The sequence below is a fragment of the Cottoperca gobio genome, chromosome 21 (genome assembly GCF_900634415.1).
Source record: "Cottoperca gobio chromosome 21, fCotGob3.1, whole genome shotgun sequence".
NCBI classification, from domain to species: Eukaryota; Metazoa; Chordata; class Actinopteri; order Perciformes; family Bovichtidae; genus Cottoperca; species Cottoperca gobio.
This window is the reverse complement of record NC_041375.1, coordinates 14,728,541-14,753,264: the sequence shown is the minus strand read 5'-3', so window position 1 is coordinate 14,753,264 and position 24,724 is coordinate 14,728,541. Positions and strand designations below refer to the sequence as shown.

At 41.6% G+C, this 24,724-nt stretch overlaps 1 protein-coding gene across 2 annotated transcripts in view; it reads left to right on the top strand.

Moving 5' to 3' along the window:
• The first annotated feature begins 7,201 nt into the window (after window positions 1-7,201).
• The window catches only part of myo10l3 (myosin X, like 3), a 55,554-nt gene continuing 38,031 nt past the window's right edge, over window positions 7,202-24,724 (top strand). For both annotated transcript variants that reach the window (XM_029459094.1, XM_029459093.1), the window contains exons 1-2: window positions 7,202-7,455; window positions 20,921-21,019. In XM_029459094.1, coding sequence (XP_029314954.1) covers window positions 7,435-7,455; window positions 20,921-21,019 — 120 coding nt within the window. In that variant the 5' untranslated portion in view covers window positions 7,202-7,434. The remainder of the gene's footprint in view (window positions 7,456-20,920; window positions 21,020-24,724) is intronic.

Below are 24,724 nucleotides of genomic sequence, written 5' to 3'. Positions count from 1 at the left end.
TTCTTACGTTCTCTTTCCCTCCTTTTCTAATTATATGTTGACTCTCAATCCATAAGCGTTCTCAGTTTATTGTAGTTTTATTTTTAACCAGACTACCAGCAGGGCTCTCTATGGATGGCAATGTCAGTCAGTTGGTTTAATACTTTGGTTCCAAAGGATTGTGATGACATTTTGTACAGACATTCATGGTCCCCAGAGGACCTTCAGCACAAACCTAAACATCAGCATGTTATGGAACATTAGCATTGTCATTTTGAGCCTGTTAGCATGCTGACATTAGCATTTAGTTTGAAGGACTGCTGTTCATGAGTACCTCCCTCACATTTTTATTTATTTTTTTGTGTGTGTGTTTGCTTTCCTGTTCCCTTAAATTAAATCCATGCATTGCAGAGCTGTATTTTGTTGTATATAATGGTTTATGCAATACAGAATTTAATATTGATAAACTACACCACCTTGGTTTTAGGTGAATTGGTGCCACATAAGATGCCTTTTACTTTTTAGTCTTTTACATTTTTATTTTGCAAAATATAAGTGTGTTTACATTACATAACTGATGAAATGTTTTCTTAACTCGTCTCAGAAGAAAACAATGAGATTTTATAAAAACAAAAACACCTATAATTGAATCCACTGAATCGTTACCACTTACAGAATATTTTTGTTCCATTATCTTGTGCCCTCTATCATTAAAGCATACAACAACAGCAGACGTTGTTGACATCGGTGTGAGTAATGCTTTCAATTGGAGACCTGTTGGCTCTTTGGTGTCCCAGGATCGGCCACATAATTTAATAAATGTGGCACCAGGATTTGTCATCGACCATATTTACACATTAAGGTGTTGCTGCCAGTCAGAGTGATCTGATAAAGATTGAATCGCCTTTGTTTAATGATATTGTCAGATGTTCCATTTTTATCTCAATGTTCTCGTTCTCTTCTCTCCTCTTACCATCCATCTTACCAAAACTACATTTGTTTCAATAAATGTTTACCCTCTCCCTCCCCGCCTCCCTATTTGTTTGCTTTGTTCCCTGGGTGTGTCCAATAATCCACAGCTCCCCTGACGCAGTGCCCCCACCCTGAAAGACGAATAAGCAATGACCAATTTCATTAGTACAATTCAACAATAAGAATCATTCAATCATTACTCCCATGAATGGCTTGACTAATCTTGTAATGTGTAGCTTCCACTTTCCACTTTATCCATTTACACTATGAAGCTCTTAAACTTTTATACTCCTAATATTTACTTAATATTATATATTTATACTTTATTTACCTAATATTGCCATTTTATTTCCCCTAAGTTTTCTCACTCTTTTTCCTATCTAAGGTTTTTTTTTAAATATATATATACTTGACTATGATGCCTTGGTACCAGGGAATGTTTAGTTAAATTATTTATATAACAGTAGTAGCTCAGTTATTGATTTTACAATTCCAACTATAGGTAGTGTGCAAACACGTGACAAAACTGTGTGACGTATGCGTGCGACTCCATGTTGGTTGGATAACAAATCAACAACTAAAGCGAACAACAACAGCAATACAACTCCGACTTCTTCAAAGTATTTTGACTCTGGAGTCCTCTGCAAAGGCAAGATTCAGAGAAAAAGTCCAAATTTGCGGTCTTGACCCGTACACGCTAAAGCCATCGGATTATATTGAGGATTTGGAGTCATTATCGCCGATTGAATATCCGGATATTGTGAACTATCTTGTGTTACAAACGTCGTGGGCAACCAATGCACAAATGAAGGCATACAAGAGCTTAGATGCTTATAATGTCTTTGTTTCTGGCTGGGTTGGTAGTCTTCTTACCAAACCACTGAAAGATGACAGGGTGCTCGTCCATGCCCGTGTAAATCACTCTCAAAGAGCTCGAGATACACCGCTCAAGCCGTGGTTTGTGAGTGAGAAGAGTGGCGATGTTATCCTCACACACTGTGATTGTATGGCTGGATTAAGTGAAGCATGTTCTCACATTGGTGTTTTGCTTTTCGCAAGTGAAGTAGTCTCAAGAATAAGCAAAACAAAAACATGCACAGAAGAAAAGAGCAAATGGCTGCCATCACATGTAAAGAAAGTGCCTTATTTACCAGTCAGCGATATGGAGAAGTAAGGTCTTACAGTGTTCGGGTATATCATAAGCACAAATGTTTAACGTAAACATTAAAAACATAGCTTTAGCATGAGCTCTTACCAGATCTAAAGTGGACGCCACACACACGGGTGAATTGTGATCGTTGTTTTTGATGATTGTAGGAAATCTAAAGAACCGTTTCTCTGGGTCACGAGTAGCGTTATTACCACAATTATACACTGCGCACACGATTGGCATTTTCTTTCAATCTTAGACGTTTAAATACAAAGAAAATTACGAAGCGTTGCAGCAACTCCCACGCGAACGGCCGCAGTCTTGGTTGTGTAATCCAACCAACATGGCTGACTTCTGGGTTGGGAAATAAGCGTGACGTCACATGCACACGATCTATACATAATAGTTTTGATTTGTTTTTTAGACTAATTGTGTCGATATCACAGATTTCAAACATCCTTTAACACCACATCAGTATTTGCAGGTCTGACATCAGCCACACGCTTGTGTAATATTTCCAGCTAAATATAATGAAACTGATTCTGGATTTTCAGTACTTGGACTTTATTGAATTTGACAGTGCTGACACTGACTTTGAGCATAACTCAGATGGTAACATAACAGCAGATGGTTCCATAATGATATAACTGAATGTAGATCAATGGTTGTGCTTGTTGTTCCGCTGGCACTCGGGGTTCAGGCAATAACACACGGATGAGTGGCTTTTTACGTAATCACACCTACAGTTAAGTTTTTATCATAGTCTGGTTGTGACCAAGAGCTCATGTAGAGACTCATCAAGCAATCACTCTCAGTCAGTGGGACCTCGATCACATGTGCTCAAGCCAGACCTTCCCATTATTTGACGTGAAGCTGTAGGGTCCTTCAAATAACCTGAGTGACATTGCCTGAGGTCTTGTCTGCTAATGGGAGGGTCATCACAGACTCTCTGTCTCCATTAGCCCTCCAAATACACAATTACTCACATGTCATGCTCCTTTTTCACGCTTAATCAGACGTTTATGTAATTGAGCCATTGATCTGAATTGGTCACATTACCCTCGTTTGGTACCTCGGTTGGAGTCCATCTTTCTCTCCTTTCAAATTCACATTTTAATGCAGAGATATAATGTGTCACTTTGAGAGATTTACATACACATTATCTAGTGTCAGGTTTTTGTTTTTTTGTAAGGCAATAGTGATATTTACATATATAGTTTGTGTTAAATTATATTTGTATGTGCAGAAATCCTTGTCTATGGTGACTTGAGAACCACATATCACAAAAAAAATCCTGTCTTGATTGGGTATATCTAGCCCCTGGCTCTGTTTGTTGGTGCCACCACATGTGGCCACAGAGAACATTTGCACAAATGTGCTGCATGCTGTTATAGCAGGAAGTGGGATCAACGGTTGTACAGTAGATCTGTGTGAGTGCTGCCTTAAGGCTCTTCACTTTACAGCTTATAAATCGCAACACCAGATCTTTTTAAAGATGTTTTATTGCCATTACGTATCCCTCACAACTCCATCTTCCTCACTCTTGGGATTTTAAAATCGAGAGCTCCTAGTTGGCTCTGTGTCTGTTGTAGGCTGAAGGACTGATAACCGTCCTCCATTATGAAAGCACATCTGCTTGTGGTTTTCAATTTCAGTATCAACCCTGCATACCTGAGATTCAGCTGATCATTTTGTCAGTCTGTGGTATGCATGTTGTCTCCTTCAGGTTGTTACTCTGGTATGTAGGGTCAGCAATGTTTTTTCTGTGGATAAGAACAAACATTTGAATAATTTCTCAGGGTGTGATGGAGAGTGACTGTATGTGTTGCTATCACATAATGCTAGTGTGCTTGGTGAGCACATTAGGTTGATTGCCTCTTTAACATGGGGAGCCATTGTCCTACTGTGATGGTCCACCACTGTTTTTGAATATATATCCCCTTCAAAGCATTGCTCACACTTCACCTGCACTGTTGTTCTCCTCAAAGGACCAAACCAGCATATGTTGGTCGTTCAAGACCATAGCAGGAGTCAACAGCAGGTCTTATGATCCCTGTCCCTTCCCCCGGACCCTCTGGGGAACCTGATGACCAAATGGATGTTTTGTTCTTGCTCTCTTTGTCCTCTCAGGTAGAGTGAAAGAAATCGGTGCTCTAAATCTCCTCTCTGCCTGACAACTTGCCACAGTTTTACATCGAGGGGTCGAATTAGTGACTCACTCAAGGAGCAGTTCTTTCACTATTGTTTGGTTTTGGCAAATGTGTAATCGGTCATGCTTAGTCAGTGCAATGCTGAATATTCTCAGCATCCCACTTTGGCTAATCACAGGCAGAGCTGGTATTCATTCCTGATTTTACAATTAAGGTCAAATCACCTGATACATGATGTTCACAAAGTTTATTCTGTCATCAGTATACTCTCTGCTACTGCTGCCCAATACAGAATAACACTCACAAATCCTACAACGTCCTCCAAGCACACTGTTGATGTAGGCCTACTAAACGGTCTATGTTGAGGTTCAGAACTAAATATGACTGTGAGACTTGCTACAACTAAATTAAAAAACACCTAGATGGCACTGCAACTTATTTACTTTTAGGAACATTTATAAACTCTATAAAATAGACTGCTAAATAGACTGCTACTGGGGCATAGATGCCCCAGTAGCTTACCTGGAGGAGTGCTCAGACAGACAGAGACAGACAGACAGACAGACAGGCAGACAGACAGATAGAATGTATCAAGGCTAAGTCCTTTGCTCCATGTCGTCCCCTCTTCTTCCCTGCATTTCTTGTCTCTCTCCAAGCTGTCCCTATCAATAAAGCAGAAATGCCCAAAATAAATATAAAAAAGAAGAAGAAAATAAATAGACTGCATATACACATAGTCCAAATTGTAGCCATTATTTTTCCATATACATGTATACATATAATATTCTGCAAATGCCACTTTGTTGCATTACTGCTATGTCCTTATCTGATTTAACTATATGATGATCCTATATCTGTTTAACAATTATGACCAGGAAATTACATCGTTTAAAAAAAAAAAATCAGAAACAAGTAACTTGCAGTGAATCAGAAAGGAGAACCATGCCTTTAAATCATTACATTTAATTTAATATGTGAGTATAAAGGCAAGCCCCTTAGAAATACTTTGAGTGCACCCAGAGTTCACATTCACATCAATAATTCAAGGATAAATTAAAATGCATTTGCAGTAGACTGTACTGTAGTGTTAACCTGTAACCCGCAAAACTATATCAACACATTTACCTTGACTCCAAAACCAAAACGGTAAATCCATAAACCAACAATGTCCAACAATGTTTAAAAAGGAGATGAGTAGGAGATGAATTGGCTTCAAAGTAAAAAACAAACAAAAAAAACAACATATTTTTTGGTATTTCTGTTTTAAAAGTATTACTCAGATGGGACAACAACATGCAACAAGGCCGCCAGGAACGTTGGGAGCTCTATCAACATTATCAAATGAATTTCAGAGAATCAGTTGTGCCATGTTGCTTTATTAGCTGCCACACAGTCAACACTGGTTACATAACAAACACACCACATTGCCTGCCTGGATCTCTTGCATGACTATAGATTATCTAGATTGCCTATCCACTGTCATCCACAGGTCATGAGAGGGTGGCTGATCTTACTGGCATAAGGTCGCAGATTAAAAAGCTTGTGTTTTTCCTCTCAGATTCCATCTGTTCACTGTGGAGAAAGTGTACGATAATAATGAATTTCTGTTTAGTTTACCAGTTTGTACACAAAAATGCCCCTTAGGTGATTTTTGGCTTCAATGCAAATGCTCTACTCTCACTAAGTAATTATTAACTCTAAAGTGAGAGAATAGAAGTAGCACCTTTTAAAGAAAAATGTCAGTAGTTATGTAGATCAAATTTGTATTTTTACTTCGTCGGAGGCAGCTGGATTTCCAGGTGAGTTCTGATATCAGAGTTTTTGCTCACATATAACAAACACAGCCATTCTGCACCACACAGTTGATGTACATCCTGAGCTAGCTACAGCTAACGTATGTATGGTCAGTAAGCCTACATTGGCTGCCTGGGACAAATAAGCAGTCTCATTTGCACAAATAATATGTGCGTAAAATTCCCTTTGTGTTCAGCCACCTTTACCCATCTGATGTAAGTCCAAGCTTTGCTTTGTATTTAGTTTCACCAACTCCTGAGAAAAATATTTGGGTCGGTATCCCACAAAACAAATATGCTGTGTTGTCAAGGATATAGGAGTTATCTAACTACTGGCAATGATTAGAGCTGGGTGGTTTGATTTTTTTTTTTAACTAGTGTTAGTTCCAACTGTGTCTCTACTGATACCTAAACAATTCAGGAATCAGATGTTTTTAGTTGAACTCAAATTAGTTGGTATTTTTATTTTTCTCAACACAAATCAGCCTTACAAGAACCTAACAAAAAAACAAAAAAAAACAAACAAACAAACAAACAAAGTTGGGATGATTGATTCAAGAATAAATACAATCTGTTGCAAAAATATAATGTCACCTTTCAGTACTTGACAATTGGATAGAAGCATAATTTAAGTAGCCTAGGCTACAATACTCGAGCCGGTGTCTCAGTCAGACTTTATCAAAAAAAGCCTGTATGACAGCATTTACTAATGTCCTACACAAAGAAATCAGACTGCACATGTCCTGGGACCCACATCACTTGGTAAACAATCATTGACCTAAACAGAGCAGACTTGCTCCCCCTGGTCTGCCTCTTCCTCTTCCTTTTCAGTTAATTTTTCCCAAAGGAGGAAGTCAAAATAATGATTGGATTACTGGGAGTACATTCAGTATGCTCCAGAAATTGACTTCCTTTTCATTTTGAAACTATTCATCCATTTATACACACACTTATGTCTGAAATATGTCTTTAATGGTAAACGTGTGTGTGTTGAATAAGGGGAAATGTGCACGTCCTTTAAAATCATCAGACGCTTTGTAGGAATGGACACAAAGAGGGCGTATGCTGAGGGGAGGGCTGTGACCCTGCAGGCTCCGCCTCTATGCATAATGTGCCGGGTTCATTGAATCGTCCAGACAGCAGAAACACAGCCCAGCACTACACAGGCTTCACGGGACACTCAACAAACGGTGTAGAAAACTCTGAAGTGTAAGAACATAGGACTGCAAAATGACTCGAGTGTTTTGAGCGAGGGGACGGAGAGAAGAACTTTTCTTTATCTTAACGACGCGGATGGAAATCATTTGGGAATACAGCTTCCTCTCCTCCTCAACCTTGGTACCCTGAACTCAGACTACAAAGGGACGTGAGGTTTGGGCACTGAGTGAAAATGGATACATTCTTTTTAGAGGTAAGAAAGTACTTTTCTTCAAACAGAAACATTGTTTTTGTCTTTGCTCTCTACTTTAAACGCGACTCATAAATTATTTTTGGGACCGCGGCGGTCTTTGTTTTGTTTTCATGTTGGGTTGTGCGCGTGCCTGACCCTTTCAGTCTGCTTTCAGAATAATTCAAGTTTCAACCTTTGTATAGTGTCGGTTAACTTATCACCAAAAAGCACCACCTTTTGACATTTATTTTGCTATGTTTGTGGTCTTTGTGATGCTTTCCCAGACAGTAATATACCAGACTAGCACAGGGCTGGTCTCCAGGATGCAGCTGTAATAGGAACTGTAATTCCCCAACAAGCCCCGGTTACACTATTTAACTATGCATGACTTTAAATATCTCTTCTTCAATTCTGCTCAGATAATGTAATTACTGACAAAACAAAGATAAACAGGACTCATGTGACAGCATGTCTGCAATTTTCCATTCACGTTTTCCTCTTTTGTAGCTTTAGTTTATGGAAGAAAATCCAGTGCCTGTAAAAGTGTGTGCCCTCTGGATGTGTCATCTGCAAATCAGCCCACACACACACACACACACACACACACACACACACACACACACACACACACACACACACACACACAGGGCTGTAAAGACTGGCTAGAGGTCTGCTTTGTCATCCTCATCTGACTAAGAGGAGGGCACACACACTCACAGAAAGAGAGACAGTGTGTGTTGTGAGTCTCCTCCTCTCATAGTCCCTCCACTCACTCCTGTATCTTCACCAACCAGCAGTACTAAAGCCTGAGTGATGGTGTGATGAGCTGTGTTGTGACTCTGTGTAGGTACAGTTTTTTCATTCATCCTTGGACATGACAGAGATTCCTTTTTTTTAAACAAAGCTGTGTAAGACCTTTTAATATATTAACTTTTTTAAATTAATGATTTGATATTGCCAATTCGGTACTTACTGAAAGGAAATGATTAGTCCCAGAGATTCACTTGAAAAAATGTCGAGGATGGGGAAATGCTTGAATTATTGTCGTTTTTTTGGCAAGAAAGTGGTTAGACTGAGTAATGTTTCTCTATAAAATACCACCTTTTGCTGACTTCAGTCTAGGGCTGGGCAATTTATTGATTGTATTATATTACAATAGCATCGCAATGTCGATATCGAGGTATTTCATTAAAAGTATCGGGATATTTGATTTTCTCCATATCGTCAAGCCCTACTTCAGTCTAATACTAAATCATCAACCTTCAAAATCCCATATAAACTAGCGTTGAACATTCTGTTGCATAAACCAACCTTGTAGCCAACAGATTGTGGCGAACTGGACTTTGAGTCATAATCTGATATTATTAGAGTGATATGATGTCCAGAGGAAGGATATCATTTCAGCTCAGATCAGATCAGCAGAGATGATTGTTGTTATTTGGTTTTGGTGTTTCCTTCATTCTGTATCCGACCAAATGTGTGAGATCTCCCCCAAATTTATTTGATTTCATCATTCTTTTTTTTTTCTAATGTAGTTATTACTTTTCATCCTGCGATATAACCAACATTCCTGCCTGTGTCTTGACTGACAGTGAAACAGGGTTATATGTGGTGGTTGTTTCACATTTTTATAAAGAAGTGCATTAAAGTAAATTAACTGTCCTGGGTTTTTTTTTAAATGACTTTCGGGTCGTGCAAAGGAGCCAGCTTCCTGAACTCGTCAGTGTGGATTTAATTAAGAAGGAATTCTGGAAGTGAAGTAAAACGAGGATTAAATGGGATTTATTGAAAACAAGTGCAGCAGTATAAATCTTAGAGACAATTCGTTACTCTGCATCCAATGAATCAATCAGTCTTATTTTGACAGCTAACATCATGCAGATGTCAATACATGAATGATATGATCATCTTTTTTAAGCCTTTGCCTATAATCTGCTTCTGGATCTGAGAAGAAACAGATTTTTTTTGTTGCAGATTAATTCAAATGAACGCTGACCAGCGTTTATCAAAATGTCAGTTTGACAAGCTCTAATCTAGAGTCAGCGTTTCCTTCTACGTCACTGTTTGTGAAGATGTTGACTGGGTCAGAGAGTAAGGAGTGGCAGAGGTTCATCCTGAAAGCCCATCCTGTCCATCAGTGGGCCTTTCCTCCCAAGGGCTGACACAACACCGTAAAACCCTCAGCGACGCTGCGCTCAACTTCACACCCAATCCGTCCTCTGAATGGATATGGCCCACTAAACACACACAAATACCTGTAGTGTGTTAGAGATCTTGTCCGTATCTTCAACTTTTGCCATGCTGCTGGGTTTGATCATCGCATACTTTTATGTCGGGGCATCCCTATAATATATTCCCACACCTGTGGCTTTTGGTACATGTGTTTAAACATATATATATATATATATTATGTATTTGTGAAGCATCCTGTTTGAGAAGTTGAATCCCAGCTATGTGCATTTCTAAACTTGGTAATCGGTTCCTTTATAGCAGCAGCTGCTACACACTGTAAAGCCACATGAGGACCTTTCCACACCCGTTAACTCCTTCCCCTGCAATACACATGAAATTCCTTTCTCTTAAGGATACTCTGACAGAGGGAATCCCAGATTCCCAGCCTTGACCCATGAAATTCCCGGTCATGGCCAGCCTGTAATCCATGCATTGTAGAGGTGTGGTGACAAGGCTTTAGGTTTCACACCATCACCACCGTCCCACACACACACAGACGGAAACATTCTCCCCATCTTGAAACATCACTCACAGCCCCCTGTGCTGTTTATGTCTAGTTCTTTAAGCCGGAGCCGTGAGTCGGCATGCTCCGTAAGCATTCTGTGTTGAAATGGGTAATGTGAGAAAGGCCAACCTGCTCCGGAGGGTGGACTATTTTTCTACCCAGGGTCTTTTATACCCAGTTGTCACTTCCTCCAGCTGCCACTTTAGAGAGCTGAGAATCCAAGATCACCGCTCTTCACTTCCAGCCACGAAGAAGGCCGATGGAGTAAGGAAGGAACTCAGGAAGTTAAGTTAAGGAAGGAAGGAAGAAAAGGGTCAAACATAGCTAATGGATCCTGCATTCCTTTGAATTTTTTTTCTGTTTTAACTTGAAGTGGTTATTGTGGGCATTATCGCATCAAATGAGGGGAATTTCAAACAATGCTGTAGACAGTCTTGAAGTTGTGGTTAATTAACAGCGCCGGTTGTGTATGAACAAACAAAGGGAGGTATTATTAGGGTAGTGGTTTAGGTTTACGTCAGCAAGAACTCCTGCTGCTTTGGTACAGTCTGGAGGTGGTTTAATCTGTCACAAGAGCGCTGGGACTAATTACCAACAGGCATTGTCTGACCACACACCAAATTACATGGATAATCCTTTCTCATAATGCCACGGATGCCTGGTGTTAGTGGAGGTGGTTTAGGTTTGGATACCACAGTTCATAAGGAACATTTTGAATTTGCTGAATTTGGATTTTCCATTTTAATAATGCAAATAGTTTTCTACGTTTTAAGTCTGCTTTGAAACTAGAATAATCTGAATGTAGCCTTTTCACCTCCCTAGCTTGTGTTTGCATTTCTTGCATCTCTATCAGTAACCTGACTCCTGTTTATGGGGAGCTCAGTGCATTGATAACCTTCTGCTGATACCATGCTGTTGATTGTAGCTTTAACCTGCTACATCACCATAATTTACAGACAAAGTAAACTGTCTGTGTGGTTGTGTTGATAAAGGGAAAAAACATGTTAATCACAAATAATGAATGTGTTTCCGAAAATGTCGAACTATTGCTTTAAAAGCTGCCCTTTACTGACATCAAGACTGATTCTGGTTTGCAAACCCCATTAGTTCCACTACCACCAGTCTCTCATAGTGTTCACGAGACTCGGCTCATAAAACACACTTAACGTTCAATCTGCTTTGCAACACCCATCCTTCCTGTGTGTGTGTGTGTGTGTGTGTGTGTGTGTGTGTGTGTGTGTGTGTGTGTGTGTGTGTGTGTGTGTGTGTGTGTGTGTGTGTGTGTATAAAGTATCTATCTATCTTCTTGCTGATCAGCTGCTGGCTCTAACCTCATATTTAGTATACAGATATAAGAGAGTTATCTAAATTCTGATTTAACTCGGGGCAAGAAAGCGAACAAATATATTTCTCAAACGGTTGAACTCTTCTTTTCACGTCTTAACATTTGTAGTGATAAAATAAAGGAAATAATAAATGCAGAAGACTGCTGTATTTCTGAAAAATATAGTTGTTACCAGTGTGGCCACGGTCTGTGTGTAGTATGCCGTCCTGTCTCTTCTTCTCGGTGAGATTTTCTCCATCTCCAGCAGGTGAATCTGGACTCTAAACCAGATAAATCCCGCTCGCTACTTCACAAACACAACAAATCTTTATACCAGATTAGCGTGCAGTGTATTTGTGCTGGCAGGATTCTTACACAAAGAAAATGAAAGTTGTTCTTCGTCGCTGCTTATCCCTCACACAGTAAATGTGTTTCGGCCTTCACCTTGGACGCCCTACCTGACAGACACAGTGAGCTGATAATGAGTGTAGCTTAAATCCTCTCAGTTCAGAGGTCTCATCTAGCAGTTTAATGACAGCCAACCTGCGATTACTGCTCCCAGGCCAGATGTTGACTTTCCTTTTTTAGCCCCCTATGATTACAGCACACAGAGGCAGCCTATTACGGGATGGAGTATGTCTCCAAACACTTGCCTGTATATTAAATGTTCCTATGTGCGTAAGTTAAAGACATTGCAACAACCACAGGGGAATATAGCCTAAGGTAAAAAATATTTTAAAAAACTGTAGAATTGTTGACTCCCTCGTGATAAAGTTACTGCTACAGTTGTAATTTCAGGACTAATTGCAGGAGGAACACCCAGCCGGGCCTAAATACACGTGACTGCCATTGCCTGAAGAGTCTAACTGGCACCTTGGTGCTTAAAAGAAGCAAACAACACAGCATGGCACAATCCACAGTCATGACCTGTTCGCTTTCCCATCCATTCCCGGTATGTTTTATTAGACATGAGTGTGTGTGGTTTGGCCTGAGGTTGTTTATACGATCGTACGCTGAAATTGTGAGACGCGCATGTGGTGAAATGTTCCGTGTTTTTGAGACTCCGCTTATGTTTATGTCTCTTTCCACTTGAACCCAACCTTCGTCTTCTGACACAACATAAAAAAATACTCTCCACATTTCCCAGCAAAAGAGAAAAGGTAGCAGTTTTTCTTTGTTCATCCATTCCTGGACTGCGGCACTTGAACTTTCAAATGCTGCACAACCACATACATATCTCCAATGTGTCCAATCGATTTGGGCAGTTACATCATCCTGGCCACCAATCCTCCCTCCTTCCTTTACCATTATAAATTATTCACATAAAGCTTTGAATGTGATGTATGTGCTTGTGCAGCAGCTTTACAGAGGTGGAGACGGCTGTGACAGTATTGAAAGTAGTTGCATAATATTCATTATCCATTAATCTGCCAACTTGTGCAGATAAGAAGGAAGCAAATTCGAACATTTGAGAAGCTTGAATCAGTGTATGTATGGCATTTCCACAGAGAAAAACAAATGTATCACATATTTGAGAAGCGGAAAGAGTTTTTTTTATAATTGGATTAATCCATCATTTGTGTCAGCAATACAACACGTCTAAAATGTTTAAACCGTGGAAGACGACAGCGTCCCCACAAGCCATAATGATCAATCTGGGACAGTGTGAGGTATGAGCAAAATTCAAAGGCAATGTAACAGGAGCCAGGTTGCCTCAACCTTAACAACCACTACCCCACTGACCCGTGCCCCAGATGACTGTCAAACACACACATGCGCAGTCTCTGAGAGTCCTGACTGAGCAGCATTCTTTAAATATCTCTGGGATTCCTGCTGTGAGACCCCATAAGAGTCTACAGATGAGTACAGAGAGGGCTAGATATGTAGATGACAGACAGGAGGAAGAATGCCAGGTGGCTGTGTAGATATTTAAAGTCATGAAGCTTAGCTGACAATCCAATCAAACATGCAGTAATCACATCATTTTTTGAGTCTTCGTCCCATCCTGGGACCTATTCTGTGGTTGGAAAAGTATCATAACCCCAAGCACAGGATCATACTAATACTTTACTCATTCTAGAACAGTAGTGGAAGACAAATATGTCCACACAAGATAAGTGTTCTTCTTCTCCGTTTTATTTCTGTACTCCTGGAGACATCATTTGTTATGCAAATTCTCTTCAATATACTCATTAGCAACATGGCAGATTAGCTGCAATAGATGATGACAAGGGGAGGGGCAGACAAACACACACACACACACACACACACACACACACACACACACACACACACACACACACACACACACACACACACACACACACACACACCCACACACATATTTGCTTAACTTGCTTGATGAATGTTGTGACTGCTGCTGTGTTGCATGTGTTTGCTTTCCATTAACCTAGTGACACAGTTACTCATAACTTCATCTTTCTCAGACGCTCTGCTTTAGCAAAAACGGTCTATGAATATGCAAATGAAGAATGGGTTAACTGGCTGCTGCCTCCGGGCCATGCTGCTAGAAGTGTGTTTGTAGCTTCCTCAGCGGGGGGTACAGGCAACTCGTCGGAGTCAAGAACAATTGATGAACTACACCCTTTTTTTCTCCTTTTTCCTCTCAGCCCCCCTCCATCACAGACTGGGGGAAGCCCTGCTCCCAAGGGAGTACTTCTCCTCCATTAGCTAATTTCTGATCAGCTGCTCTCTCCATCATTAATTCATATGTCTTGCAGCACAGATGCTGAAGGTTGCCTTTAATCATCTGATTTCTCCCCTCGGTCACACACACCCTGCCCTTACCCACCCTCACCCCATGCTAGCCGTGGGCACCAGCAGGCAAATGTTATAGTTGCAACGAGGAAACAAAGAAACAAGAAAATGTAAAAGAGGCACGCTGAAGCACACTTGTATTAAATCACTGTTGGATATTCTTAATGTATTCTTTATACCAGTCATTAATTATATACAACAGCCTGATGACAGTTGCTTGATGGTTACAGAAGCTGATATGTTGCCAGAGGGCTGCATGAGTGAGTTTTGGAAAATTTAAGAAATGTTCCTCAATAACCGCTACTGAAGAGCTCTTGAGAACAACACTTAACCCTCATTGACCCAGATGAGCTACTCAGAATAACAACAAATATATATATATAATATAAAACATGCACATAACATGTAGGATGTCTAGCTTTTGCCCCACTGCAAAGCTTGTGGGCAAAGACCTTTGCCCAGATAACCCCTCCCAGCTGCATTCAGCCCATTCGTTTAATCTCGCCAGCTATTTGGCGGAATCCTCCTCATTCCACTCACTCAGCATTCAGGGGATTTGGTTTCAATCCCCGAATTTGGCTCCCTTTTGATGGACAAAGCAATAAACTCCTGCATTGTTACCTGTTGTTTATTCTTCTGGCTAAATACATTAATTCCTGTGGCTTTATCATTCTTTGCATATATCCATTACAACCAAGTGAAAACGCCACAATTTTACCTTCAAAATATTTAACACACACACACACACACACACACACACACACACACACACACACACACACACAATATATATATTTTTTTTCGCCTCTCAGATATAGATATTTCCTGCTTTTCTCTATTTTATATCTTTTGGTTTTGGAGGGACAAAACAAGACATTTAATGACATCTCTTTGGACTTTGAGAAACTTGGATGGACAGGTTTCATTATTTTCTAACATTTTGTAGACCAAAACAAATAGGAATAAGAAGGCCATGCATCCAGCCAGTACTCTGGACTGCACATCTGTCCAACTGAGGTCACAAAGGGTTAGTGACTCGGCCTTATGCCTCTCTATTGTTATGATAATGTTGTTACATCCTGGTATTTGAGGTGTAATTGGTGGTGCTGGACTAAAGATATATAAAAACAAGCTGTCTTTTTGCTTCTAAATTACATGTTTCAGGTCATCGAGGACCTGAGTTTATTCTGATCTTAGACAAACATGACTGCAAAACAAATAATCATGAGTGAAGAATGAAAACAAGCTAATTTAAAAAGGGAAAGAAGCAACAGATAAAGTTTCTTTTGGATATTTTCCTGGTGTTACGTTTATCCAACACATGAGATGCTTTTCAGGAATCCGGCTGGATGAGCTCGTCTCTTAGCCAGGCATCAGTCCTGGCCAGCAGTCAGCCCGACCTGCAGCGCTGCTGTCCGCTGGGCAGCCGTTCCCTCGCCGCCCCTTGAAACCACACTATGATCCAAGAAATTGGCTTATCATAACTAACTGTCCAACCGTGTCCAAGTCAGGATGAGTTAATTAGCTTTCTTTTGTTCTGTCTGATACGATCACCCGATACCGTCTGTGCTCATGCTACGCCAGACAGCAGAGAAAGTGCCGTGCCACCTTGTACTGGGTATGCCCTTAAATATTTAAGGCTCATTCATTAGCAAATCTCTGAGCTGGACGTCATTATAAAAAAAGCTGCAGAAACTCAAGCCTCCAACTCTATTACGGCCCGAGCGGTTTCTGTGTCAGAGAGCATGATGGGACGTCAGTGTTCGGCCTGTTTTGTTGGTGGGTCTGATTACTATCGTCAGCCGGGTTCTGCCTCAGCAGTGCTACACGTGCTCAGTGACATGCAGCATCAAGAATTAAAAAGTAGCTCGAGCTGGAAATGTCATGGCAGCAGTTGCGCTTTAGTTTTTAATGGAGCTATTAAAACATCTGGTGACTGGAGGCACAGGGGGTTAACTTGATAATCAAACCCAGTGAGGGCTGTGTTTCATTATGAGATTGTACTTTGCAATCGTTATTATACAAGAAGTACACACACTGTTTCACTGGTTTAGTTAGAATGGTTAGTTTTACTGCAGCAGGTGATTCAAGTTTAAGGGACTTGACATAAGCTGATACCCGTCTCCCTTTTGCATCCCAGCAGGCCTTTGTTTGGCATATTTCCGCCTGGTTAACTTCTGAGCTCTCAGTCAGAGGTGGTTGTCTTTGTCCTGACTTAGTGACGGAGCTTCTGAGGATGGAGGGGACAAGGGGGAGGAGTTTTGGTGAGACCATCTGTTGCTGAGACAATTCATCTCTACTTTATACCCTTCAGACTCTTTAGACACACACACACACACGCTCAAATACAAAGACACCAACAAATGGACAACACTGTTGGATGTCTGGAGCTCTGGAGTCACTGGAGGACCACACCGCTTCTTCTACAAACACATTTCAAATAAATGGCTGATAGTCATCCAGACTAATGTGTGTATTTAGGACAGACCTTATTATCCAAATGTTTTATATTGTATTTCCATTGCCCACATCTAATGCTTTTTATTGCTGACTCTGGGCGTGACATTACATTTCTCATGACTTTTACTAGGACGAGGTGATGAATGCCTATTTATTCCGCAATGGCTTTTGGAAGCGGTGCACCCTTTAGAGCTAAAATGTTATAAATGTGACCTAAAAGGGTAAAGCAAGTCAAATTCTTGGATTCATTAAGGGTGCCACATCTTAGAGCGGTAATGGATATTAGATACATTGGGGTGCCAAAGTTGGTTTAATTTACTGCTTTTCAAGTGTATTGAGGGTTTTAGTCTATAGTTAATTAATTTAATTTATTGTTTCTATTTTTGAATATCTCTGAATCAATACACAGTGTGTGTAAATGAATGAAATACAAGTCTATATATTTTTGGATGTGATACAATGTTAACACATTTTAAAATGAATCTAAACTGAAATGACAAAAAAGAAATGTGAACTATAAATGAATCTGATACAAGTGTAAAATGAAACTAGTACAGTTTTTATTGTTAGGCGACTACTGATGTGGCTGTTCCTGCACAATTTAGATTATAGTGCCTGGCGGGCAGTTCTCCAGAAACCAAGTCACCCTGCACAGACACTGACGCAGCAAGCCAAGCCAGAGTTGGCATCTTTATGGCCCAGCTTGTTGCTGACTTTTGGTTTTAACATATAGTGTTGACTCATTTAATTAACCAGATATTATGTGAATCATTGGATCGCTTCATTCCTAAACTGTGTGCAATAAGCGTGTGGTGAGTTTTATCTGTCATTATCCATGAAATGGGTACCGGGCTCGTCTTTGTTTATGTGAATGGAAAACCTTTTTGACTTTGACTCAGCAACTGAGCCATTCAAGTCTTGGAAAGTTGTGTGTTAATATTTGCGTCACTGAAGTTGAAGCAATGCCGCAATGTGGTGTAAGAAACACACAGCATTATGAGCCATTCCACTGCTTTCCATGCTATGGCTTGCCTGCTGTTTTACATTTGTGTAGCATCTCATATAATCTACCTTTTCTTACAACCTCCTCCCTGCATGTATCTTTACTTTGTCCACTCCACTGTCACAATTATGAGTACAAACAGCCTCTACGACGACAACAAGTACCAGCTATTTCTGGCTGATTTCAAGTCCCTGTGATTTCCAGTTACATAACAGCAACTGATCTTCTTAAAGCTATAGAGTAAACACTATTAATCTCCTCACTGGACCTCAGCAGACTCACGTGAAGCGGCTTTTTCCCTGAATAGGCCATGCATGCCAGGCTGGTACCAGGCAGGCACAGTCGGCCGCTGGTATGGAAGTCACCAGTGGTCTCGTATTAAATCTGAGTGAATGTGTGGCCATGTGTTGGAGAATATCTCTGTTATATACAGTATGTGTTCTGATGTTTCTGTTTGTCTGCCTCGTTTTCCAGACAATGGGAGGCGGGACATTATCAGGTGCCTGCACTGCACCCTTCCTCTTTCCCCTCTCGCCTCCCACCCCTCCCCTCAACCTCCTCCTAATTTACACGACCCCCTTCATCCCACTCACCGCTCTCCCACGTGGTTTGAGAGAGCTACATTTAGCTGTGCTCCATTAGCTGAATGGAAGAAAGAAAAAAAACGTGATGATGGAAGTAGGTTTGCAGACTAGCTGTTTGGACTGAGTGACCCTTTGTCCAAAAAGGAATCACAAAATTAAATGGACTCTAGGTAATTCTTTATTGAACTAATTTCCTCTTTGTCTCTTTGATTCAACACTGTTACAAGCAGATTGCATTTCACGTAGATATCTTAAAGAAAAGCATCTTGATCTTTGTTCTGACCCCTGTGGCAACACATTTGTGCCCCACGGATGAGTGTGGTTGTGCACACGTGGCAGCCTGTTGTTAATAGTTAATGAGGATTGATGTCTGAAAGTGGTGACCTTGTATAAGGTTTCCTAGTGGAATCCATGCATATTGATCTCTTCAGTTTTATGCTCTGTTGAACACACAATTCCCTTTTGCTGCATGTTTTCCCCGTCCACTTCAATGGTGGTGATGATTAATGGTGTTCACTTTGCCAAAAACAGGCTTTTTACAAGAGGGAGTGACTTACAGGTCACATTTCCTCAGAGTGTACATCCTATTTCTTTTTTTGTTTGCTTTTAAGATTTTCCTGGCTTCATTAGTACAGCTCCACTTTATATTTTCATGTAGAAAGTTAAATGAAGGGATTTCTCTCATAACCCCTCGTAAAACCACAAATTGTCATTTTTACACTTTTTTGTAGAGTTTAAACAAACCAGATTTAACGTGTTAATTGGTGACCTTGACTTCAAAGTAGAACAGCCAGGCTAGCTGTCTCCCCCTGTTTACAGTCTTTATGCGACGCTAAGTTAATGATCTGCTGGCTATAGCCTTATGTATAACAGACAGACATGAGAGTGGTATCGATCTTCTCATCTAACTCTCGGCAAGAAAGTGAAATATCATATAATATGAAGGCTATAGTTTTGTTATCAGATGGTTTTCAATTATTTATATTGTTTAGTCAAAGATTTTCAGTTTCCACTACTGTCCATTCACTACAGCCATTCCAACGCAGCCGGTTCTATAAATGTAACTTCCACCACTGTAAGGAAATGACAGTCAGTCTGAGCAATCAGCCTCATATTCCTGTTATTGCTCCTGGTTACTGAGCTACTAACAAACATGTCTGGGAAGGTCGGTGACTTCACATGGATACACAAACACAGGACACCAGGCCACCCAGATCAGCTGTAGTGCTGGTGATGATCTCTGTCTGCAACAAGGATCCGAGCTGGGACGACACAGCGTGTTGTGGTTTGCCTGATTTTAAATATAAAAAAGAAGAAAGGATGGTGGGCATAGAAACATTCATATTGATTGTTGTGCTAAAGTGGCAAATGCTCATTTGGGTACATATTCTTTTATTTTATGTAGTAGAATAGCCTTTACAACCAAATACTAAAAGCCTTTTTGACAGTTTTACTGAGTGTGTATGACTCTAAGTGGTAGTTTTAGTCTCTGACACACCCTCTGCATGCAGGCCTGGCAAACAGCTTTTCTCTACTAAAAAGCAATGACAGTTTAATAAGAGGATAACTGCGCCAGTTTGGTGTGGTGAGGGAGTAGCTATGTGGCAGAGAGCGGCGAGCAATGCTGAGAAAAACGGGGGAAAAGACAGTAAAGGAAGAAACTGTACAGTAAAACTAGAAGACTCTCTTCTTCTCTTCTAACTGAGCAGCTATTACTCACCTGGCACGTTCATATTTATTGAACTATGCTTTCCCTTTTTCCAAAAATGCAATTGTAATGCCAATGCCCTGTACTTTCTTACTGAAACTAAGTTTACTGCTTTGGAGGAGCGCTCAACGTGCGGCGAGGGGGGGAGATTGCGTGCGCGGCGCGGGGAGAGTGCGTGCGCGTGAATGGCTCGGGGAGATTGCGTGCGCGTGCATGGCGTGGTTTCTATTTAGTTCTCCCCTCTCCTTTCTTCCGCTCTGTAGGTGTGTAAGCACGTGTAGGTGTGTGCGCAAGTGTAGGTGTGTCAGCTGCGAAGCCCCGCCCTTCGCAAAACGGAGGAAGGAGAGAATGTGAATGTGTAAAGTAGACAGTGCAGACTGAATCGTGCACATAAATTAGATCAATAGCATAAGCGTTTAGTTTATTTAATAAAAGAGCACCTGTCAATGTGAAAAGTGAGTTGTGAATAAAAAAAAATATTTAATTCGAGAAAAACCCACCTTGAATTTCAGGCATCCTTGGAGCTGAGTACTACAGACAGGGCAGAGGTCCGAAAGTACTGAGAGATAGACTATCATTGGTTTGTTGTCTTCATGAAATTTGTTGGCACTAAGAAAACAATAACAGCAGCCGTATCGTTTAAATCTACAATATGAAGATGTTTTGCAAGTCTATGTAATAAATCTCAAACATGACGGACATCCTTTGATCAGGATTAAGTATTTACTCCATGCTCTAAATAATAAAAATAATGACACAGATGAGGATTTTCAGAGCTTCCATTTGAACATTATTATGCAGAAGATTATCTTACACAAAATGCCAACTGCATATATAAATATGAACCCTGTGTCCAGATGCTAATGATGTTTTTCTGGCTTTTGTGTTGCAGGGGGCCCGTGTCTGGCTGAGACACAAAGAACAGCTCCTCCCCTCCACCGTCAGCTCTTGCGATGATTTGTCCTTGGTCCTCACAACCGACTATGGGAAGGTAAGAAGACTTATTTTTCCCTGCTGAAGTTTTAATGCTGCAAACGAGTCACTTCAAACCATCACAAACTCTCATCTGCCCAGTGTGTCTGCACCATGAGGCATTTTTCATTGCTTTGTACTGTTCCCACATGATTTTATAAACCTCTTAAAGCTTTAGTGTAAAAGGCAACACTAAAGCATTCAAGTCATATCAAACCATTTACAGACTTTAACTGATGTAAGCCTTCCATTGTCTTTCATTTATAATGTACAGTGTTGTAGTATTACTTGGGACCACTGTTCATGTGAGAAGGTTAATTGTTTGCACACATGCGTTTCATCTCGGGGCTCAGTGGTGGGATCAACACCTTTTGTAATAAAGTAAGAATGACAGGAATGGGCTCCTTGTGCCTGAACTTATCTGTTTGGCAGTGCATGGTGGTCTTTGTGTCTGGAGGAAATCCTGTGAGAGAGAGGCAGAGAGAGCGAGAGAGGCAGAGAGAGCGAGAGAGGCAGAGAGAGAGAGAGAGAGAGGCAGAGAGAGAGAGAGAGAGAGAGGCAGAGAGAGAGAGAGGCAGAGAGAGGCAGAGAGAGAGAGAGAGAGAGAGAGAGAGAGAGAGAGAGAGAGAGAGAGAGAGAGAGAGACCAGAGAGAGAGAGAGAGCAGAGAGAGGACAGAGAGAGAGAGAGAGACGAGAGAGAGAGGAGAGAGAGAGAGAAGAGAGAGAGACACACACACAGAGAGAGAGAGACGCAGAGACAACACACAGAGAGAGAGAGAGAGAGACGCAGAGACACACAAGAGAGAGAGAGACGCAGAGACACACACAGAGAGAGAGAGAGAGACGCGCAGAGACAGACACACACAGAGAGAGAGAGAGACCGCAGAGACACACACAGAGAGAGAGAGACGCAGAGACACACACAGAGAGAGAGAGAGGACGCAGAGACACACACACAGATGAGAGAGAGACGCAGAGACACGCACAGAGAGAGACGCCGAGACACACAGAGAGAGAGAGAGAGGAGAGGAGACGCAGAGACACACACAGAGAGAGAGAGACGCAGAGACACACACAGAGAGAGAGAGACGCAGAGACACACACAGAGAGAGAGAGACGCAGAGACACGCACAGAGAGAGACGCAGAGACACACAGAGAGAGAGAGAGAGAGAGAGAGAGAGAGGACGCAGAGACCACACACAGAGAGAGAGAGAGAGACGCAGAGACACACACAGAGAGAGAGAGACGCAGAGACACACACAGAGAGAGAGAGAGACGCAGAGACACACACAGAGAGAGAGAGACGCAGAGACACACACAGAGAGAGAGAGACGCAGAGACACGCACAGAGAGAGACGCAAGAGACACACAGAGAGAGAGAGAGAGAGACGCAAGAGACACACACAGAGAGAGAGAGAGAGACGCAGAGACACACACAGAGAGAGAGAGAGAGAGACGCAGAGACACACACAGAGAGAGAGAGACGCAGAGACACACAGAGAGAGAGATGCAGAGACACACAAAGAGAGAGAGAGAGAGACGCAGAGACACACACAGAGAGAGAGAGAGAGACGCAGAGACACAGAGAGAGAGAGAGAGAGAGACGCAGAGACACACAGAGAGAGAGAGAGAGAGACGCAGAGACACACACACAGAGAGAGAGAGAGAGACGCAGAGACACACACAGAGAGAGAGAGACGCAGAGACACACACAGAGAGAGAGAGACGCAGAGACACACAGAGAGAGAGAGAGAGAGACGCAGAGACACACACACAGAGAGAGAGAGAGAGAGACGCAGAGACACACAGAGAGAGAGAGAGAGACGCAGAGACACACAGAGTGTGAGAGAGAGACGCAGAGACACACACAGAGTGTGAGAGAGAGAGAGGCAGAGGTGGCGATGGACCGTTAAAAAAATGTTGAATGCAGGTTAAAATGATCTTCCAGTACCACTCTTATCTTGTGGAATGCCTTTGTACTGAACAAACCCTATAAGCAGTGCATATGATAGTCCTTTAGCTCCTGACTGTCAAAACTCAGCTGCAGGTCTTTGGTCAAGCCGGGACTTCGGGAAGGAACAGGGTAGGGCCAAAGGACCGACCCTGTCTGCAGGATCTCAACATATAACATAATTTCCACATCCAGACTCTGTCACACGGCCATCACTCTAACCACAGGCCAAGGTTCTGCGTTATTCCTTCACTGGAATCTTTGACTGTTCACATAAAGAAGGGAAATTAAGAATTTTTAAAACCCTCTTTTTTAATGGTCACACACAGCAAACACCGTGTAATTTAGACTCTGCATTTAACCCATCCTAGTATTAGGAGCAGTGGGCCGTTATTATATTATCAGCTCCCGGGGCGCAGTGTGGGGTCCGGTGCCTTGCTCAAGGACACCTCAGCAGTGGTGTTAGGAGGTGAACTGGTAACTCAAAGTACCAGTCCACACTCCATACGTCCGTTCTGGGACTTGAACCCTCTGGTTGCAAGTCTCTATGGACTGAGCTACTGCCACCCAGTCAGTTGAAGGTGAGTTTGTCAAGCTGTTGAGGAGCAGAATGTGTTTTCTTTGTGGAAATTAAGAGCATTTAGATGAAATATGGCGCTGAATACTCTTATTCTCACTCTCAAATTCAAATTAAACTGAATATCTTTGGGTTTTGGACTGACAAAAGAAGACATTTAAAGACATCACCTTGGACTTTAAGAAACTGAGATGGACATTTGTCACTATTTTCTAACATTTTATAGACCAAACAATCAATCAATTAATCTAGAAAGTAATTAGTAAGCAGATTAATCGATAATGAAAATAATTGTTAGCTGCTGCCCTAATTAGTATACTGGTTCTCTTAGTTGGCCCTTTGGGCATGTATGTTGGTGTGCATGACGTGAGCGGAGGGTGGTGCGTTAGAGGTACAGAGTTATAAACATGTGTGAGAGGGAACATTTGAAGTCATCCTGAGCATATGTGTTTGATGTTTCTGTGGTCAGTGGTGGGCATTCTTGGAGAGTGAGAAGTCGGCTATGTGTAGTCCAAGGGGCATGGATGACTCTGACCGACAGCTAGGAAGGATTCGGAGGAAGGACCCGGATGGAGGGTGAGAAATGACTTAGACCCCACTTCTTCTTTATGGTCTTAATATGACCGGAAAACACCACGGGCCGTTTCTCTCGCCACCCTCAGTAGGAGTTAAAGAAATAACATTTGGTTAAATTGACGTCACGTTATTATGTGACTGGGCGTAGGATTGTTGTCTTGCAGCTGAACTGAAGCTGGAGTGTCTCATATGGTCCTCACATGCGCGCTCAGAATATATCGGTCATCAGGCCAGGCATATGGTCTACGACTCTGCAGCCAGAATGACAAGAATGTGAGACAGAAAAACAGACTGGCTGACCTTTTGTCATCCCCTGTTCCTGGATGACATATCTTCTGAGGTTTATCTGCATTTCCTAATTTCAGTCATAGTCTTTTTTAACCCAGCTCCTCTTAAGGGTATTACTGTATGTGTGTGTTGTCTGTCAGTCTGTCTTTGTTTGTGTCTTTACACCCAATCTGCAGTATCAAAGGTTGGTTTGGTAAATTTATCCCTGTAGTATTTTCCCCTCGGGGTGGGATATACCATTATCCATTGCTTCAGTGCTCACACTAAGGTGCAGCTCCCTGTCTGAGTGCTCTTGTAGACTCAGTGTGTTTACCCACACTTCCTCTGCTT